This window comes from Colletotrichum siamense, assembly GCF_013390195.1.
Source record: "Colletotrichum siamense strain Cg363 chromosome Unknown KSG_Cg363_contig15, whole genome shotgun sequence".
Classification (NCBI taxonomy): Eukaryota; Fungi; Ascomycota; class Sordariomycetes; order Glomerellales; family Glomerellaceae; genus Colletotrichum; species Colletotrichum siamense.
The window spans coordinates 332,681-337,862 of NW_023501028.1; the positions used below are offsets into that span (position 1 = coordinate 332,681).

Below are 5,182 nucleotides of genomic sequence, written 5' to 3' on the forward strand. Positions count from 1 at the left end.
TGACTTGGATGTGTACAGAGTATTGTCTACGTATCCCTGGGCCCGGGCAAAACTCTGCGCGCGGTTTTCGCAGGGCCCGCCGTTCTCGCCGGGCGGGTTATCTATTTATCCGGGCTGCCCCTGGCGGCCAAGAAGCGCCATTTTAACCCCTGCAATCTGACAGTCTGGTTGGGCGCGGCAGGTGGCGCACCTGTGTACCTAACTTGTGGTCTGGCTTAAAAAAAGCCAGAACGCCCTGTTATGTAAGCATCACGGAACAGACACAAGTGGGGTTTGTGCGAAATTCTCTGATATCATTGGATGCAGTGCCCACCCCCACGAAATTTCCCCGTCGCAGCCCAAAAAGAAAAAAAGAAGAGACGAACACCCCGCCAAAATCACAACCACCACTGAGATCCCCGCAGTGACAGATCAAAATCACAACCACCGCCAAGCGCCGCCGCCGCAAGGAAGCCTGCCTCCCCTTCCCCTCCTCCGTTCCGGTCGCGCCCGCCACGATGGTCTACTCCTTCAGCTTCACGGTCGTCGACCCCTCTAACTTCATCTACGTCGGCAAGGACAAGCTCGAGGGTACTGCCAGGGACCTTTGAGGATTGTGAAGCATGTGCCTTGATGACTCTACGACGCGTATCTTCCACACGAGGCAGCTCAGAAGCCAGGACTCGGACATCGCCATGCATCACGACGCAGGCTATCCATACGCCAAGTAGAGACCACTTTCGAATACCGTACATTGAGTCCACCAACAGCAGTTCCACTAGCAGCTCACCGCATACCTACCACGCCATCCCCGTCACTGAACTTCGCCGCCGCCCTGCTTGCTTTCGTCCAAAATAGCCTTCCGCCGCTCGGGGGTCAGCTGCTTCCACCACCGGTCGAAACGCCGAACCTGCGCGTCCCGGTCGCCTTCTTTGCAGAGTTCGCTGAGGCCGAGGACCGCTGGCTCTCGATCCACTCGTCTCGGCCTAGGTTCAAGTGGTACTTGGTTAGACACGGCCAGAATCGTCGCACCGCCGCTACCGTACCCTCCTGCTGCATTTTCCGAGTCAGCCCCATGCAGGAGTCCTTGGGGCCCGAGGGAAAAGTCAGGGCGCTTGCGATTCTGGGTGTCGATGGAATTGACGATGCGGTTCTGGTCAGCGGAGCTGCTAGCAACGCTCTCTTTGCCGAAGGCGCTGCCGGTGTGAGAGGCGTTGTGCTTGAGGTAATAATCAAATGGGTCCTCGTTGTTGGAGTTGACGCGGTTCTGGTCAGCGTAGCTGACAGCAGGGCCCTCTTTGCCGGAGGCGCTGCCGTTGTTGGGGTTGACAACGTCGGCCTGGTCTGCATCGCTATTGGAGAGGCCCTCTTCGCTGACGCCACCCTCCTTGTCGACACCATCTTTGCCGTTGCTGGGGCCGTTGTCGATGGGGCCGTCCCTAGCCGGAGGGGGGTCTATGCCGTTCCGCTTCAACGCCTCCTTCCAGGAATGGTGCGCCAGCTTGCGCTTTAGCGGGGCCGCATCCGTCTCCCAGGCCTTCGGCCACGGCAATTCATTCTCCTGGAGATCCGAATAGAACGGTGCGATACGGGCAGCGGTTGCCATGTCGGCTGGCGTGAGTAGGTTCCTGGCGGCGTATTTCGCCGGGTCGTGGTAGAAGCGCTGGAAATGTCGCGAGTTCTGCACCTGAGACTCGTGCCAGACGATGTTTTTGGATGGGACGGCCTCCTTGGGTGGGACGGCACTCTTGGATGAGGCGGCCTCCTTGGGTGGAACGGCCTTCTCGGATGGAATCGGCGGCAGTGGGCGCTCCGGTGGGTTACCGGCCTCTTGAGTCTGGGGCAGAGGGCGCTCCCGCGGGCTTTGGGCATCTTGAGCCTGCGGCTCAAACTCGGAGTGCAGTTGCGACATGGTAGGCGTTTGTCGTGGTTGGTATGGTGGCAGAGAGTGGAAAGAGAAGATGAGGAAGAGAAATGGGCCAGCAGACGCGAGGAGATCAGTATTTTAGAAAAACAACAGCCACTGTGCTGCTGTCCACGAAAAAGATTCTTTTCAAAAGAGACAACCGCCTCGTCTTTTCTCTTGTCTACCTGAACAAAGAAGGCCCTGGCTGCAGGCGTGGCCGAGGCATCGCGAGCTTTCTGTTGTTGACCAACGTGTTCCAAAGCGGGCACAAAGAAGGCTGTAGCCGCAGGTCGAGGCATCGCGGGCTCTCCATCGTTGACCAATATGTTCCAAGCCAGGCACAAAGGATAGTTAGCTGCCCCATCGCCTGATACCGTTCCAAACGCCCCCAGCAGCTCCATACAGACACTTCCATCATTTTGATCTGCCCATCCTGCGTTGTACCCGCAGACGGCTCTCAGCCCGGCCGCCGCTCTCGCCGCGGTGCGCGCAGGGCCGCCATGAAAACGTAGACGCTGCGCTCTCGTTTCGTCATGAGCACATTCGTGCGGGACCGGCACCGTTGTCAAGGCGGCAAGCGAGATGTCCACGTTCATGCCGTCCGCCGCGCGGATGCCTAAGTGCTCGTCGAGCGAGGCAGGCGGCCCCGTTTCGGGCTTGACGTCGAGGAAGGCGAGGTGGATTGCCCAGGCTTTCTGGCTGGTCGCTGGTGGTTGATTGTCAGCTCGGCGATTGCGAGGGGAGAGAAGGGGAGGGAGAAAGGGGGATGCGAACCTTGAACATCGTTGAAATTCGGTCGGTCCATTCGATGGGGTCGCGGCGCATCGCAGTCGCCTGTGGGAGCAATTGAAGGAATTTTGGTTGATAGTGCCAGTGCAGCGCTACGACAACCGCGCGAGAAAAACACCTTGCGATACATGTCGTCGTCGTCGTGCGTCAGGCCTCGAGCCTGGGGAGGTTTGAACATGGGTGCGTTTGAGTTTGCGAAAAGGCACTTGCTCTGGATGGTCTTCTGGGATGAGGTCGTTCGTCTTTGAAGATCCGAAGCAGGACGCTTTGGCTGCTTTTGGAAGAGTTTGGGGAGTGTGGGAACGCGGCCTGGTGGCCGGATCGTGAAACGGACAAACAAACGGAGGGCGCACTCCTTATTTCTCGCGCAATCTCTCTGTCTACTTCTTGTCCTCCAGGGCATCCCACATGCGACGGCTTTGTGTCCTGCTGGCCGGGATCGTATCCGCGTTCGCGCGCTTGGTTGAGGCTCGACAGCTGGGATGCTGGGCTGGTGTGGCCGATTGTAGGCGCGGCTGCTGCGGCGCCGAGAACGAACCGATTGCCTGGCCGTCGCTGTCTGGGGCTAATTTGGCGAGGAGGGGCCGTAGTTTTGGGTCGTGATTCTGTGGGGGTGTGCGAGGGCCCGAATTCTGGAGCGTCGATGGGGGCGCGGCGCCTTGGTCGTGCCTGCGCAGTCTTGAGGAGCTGGTGTTTGAAACGTGGTCTGCAAGCACCGAGAAGTTAGCTATACGTCTGCAGGTGGAGGTTACGAGTAAGAGGGCTCGCCAGATTGGTTGTACTCAGCGCGATGCTTGCGTTTGATGTAGTCTACCTGCGGTGATGCAACTCGCGGAGGGAAGGCGATGGACGTCTGCGGCTGGGAGACGGTTGCTGGTGTGGTGGCTTCTGACGAGTCTACGGACCGCTTGCGTGAGTTCCGGGGCATAAAGGCGTGGGAAGAAAAAGCTGACGGATCTGAGGGTGATGGTATGTTGGAGTGCTGGTGGTGTGTGTTGAGATTGAAGAAGGGGCAGCAAATGGACACGAGGGGCATGTCTTTGGCCAGCTTCCATTACGTACCCTGGCCTGACCGTTTGCTCGACATCGATGCCGAACGGTGTCTCGCTTCTCAAGCTTGACTGTCCGCTTCATTGCAGTCCATGCTTCTTTTTCCACCCACGCCAGGCCGTCCTTTCTAAACTCGCTCGCTACTGGCTAAACACCATCACTATGTGTCTGACGAATAAATCCAAGGTCCCGCATCACCATGGGCTTCCCATTTCACGTGTGCATCTTGGCTGGTCAAATCCTGTGGACGGCCCCTTGCCAAGTTCAAGACGGATAGACTGCCGCCGTTCCGGTTCGGCTCCGACTGCTCGCGGGCAATGGAGCTGCGCATTGTTCGGTACTCCCTTCAACCCGGCCAGGTCCGGACGAATGCTGAGAGACTCATGTTCACCTCAGCGTCATTTCAACACAAGTGCGATGTAATATTGACATGGACGCACAATGATCCACAACTACCAACTCTGCGGTGAGGCAAGAGATTGGAAAGAACACGCATCACTCCTGTCGTCTTGGAGAACTAAGCTCTGCGCCCGTACAAGGCATATTGACACCAGGCCCAACGAGCAGATCCCACGGGCGGCAGATGCAAGGGTCAAGAAGGGCGTATGTTCGGCCATGTGGGTTCGAATACGCTTCTTCCCAAGTCTACATCTCTGCTGACCAGACTGCCTGGAACAGGCAGAAGCGGAAATTGAGGTGGTTAAGGAACCCTCCCCATTGCGAAAGCTTTCTGTTCATCCCCCCTTCCTCGTCACTAATCTTCTCAGACATATCCATGACTTCGATACCATTGAATTTGCTACGATCGTGGTATACTGGCACGAAGTTTGGAATCTGTATAGCCCACATACGAGGAAGCTCCTCGCCAAGAAAGACTCAACATGTCTTGAATTCGGAAACCGCCGACTGTGGCCCTCGCGCCCCGTCGCAAGCAATGTTTCGGTAGAAGCGGGAAAGTCGTCAGGCCACGATAGGAGATGGCAGAGGTTTCTCCAGTTTCCTTCTCTTTGGTGGTGACGCAAGTGACATGGGTAGCATTGTGGCAACCGCATGCGTGTCGCGTGTGAGAAAGAGTGTTGGATTGGAGATTGCCTAGCTGGTCAGTGTGCATATGACTCGCAATATCCTATGACGTCCATCAGTTGGATGACGGTCTACGATGTATGCTGCTAATTACTTGATCCCAGCAAGGATTTCATCACAGTCCTCGTTCACAAGGTTCCTATCAATCTCTTACTGATCTGCGGGCCTCCGCCTTCTCAGTTCGTCCGCCGAAACTTCTTTGCGACACCTCATTAATGGGTAGAGCACACTGAAGTTGGCACGAATGAGCAGAGGATCACTGAATGATACCATCTTCTGAGGAGATTCATGACAAAACCACGCTAGAAATACCACAGAAATGATCAAAGCGTGAAAAAAGGGCCAGAGGACGACAAACAGAGAATCGAATTTCCT

General features: G+C 56.7%; 1 protein-coding gene across 1 annotated transcript; it reads right to left on the reverse strand.

Annotated features, from left to right (window-relative positions):
- Positions 1-793: 793 nt before the first annotated feature.
- Positions 794-1,891, reverse strand: CGCS363_v015081 (uncharacterized protein; the record flags this gene model as incomplete). Its single annotated transcript, XM_036646930.1, has 1 exon — positions 794-1,891. The coding sequence occupies one exon, from the start codon at positions 1,889-1,891 to the stop codon at positions 794-796; it is 1,098 nt and encodes a 365-aa protein (XP_036487858.1).
- Between the last annotated feature and the right edge of the window lie 3,291 nt (positions 1,892-5,182).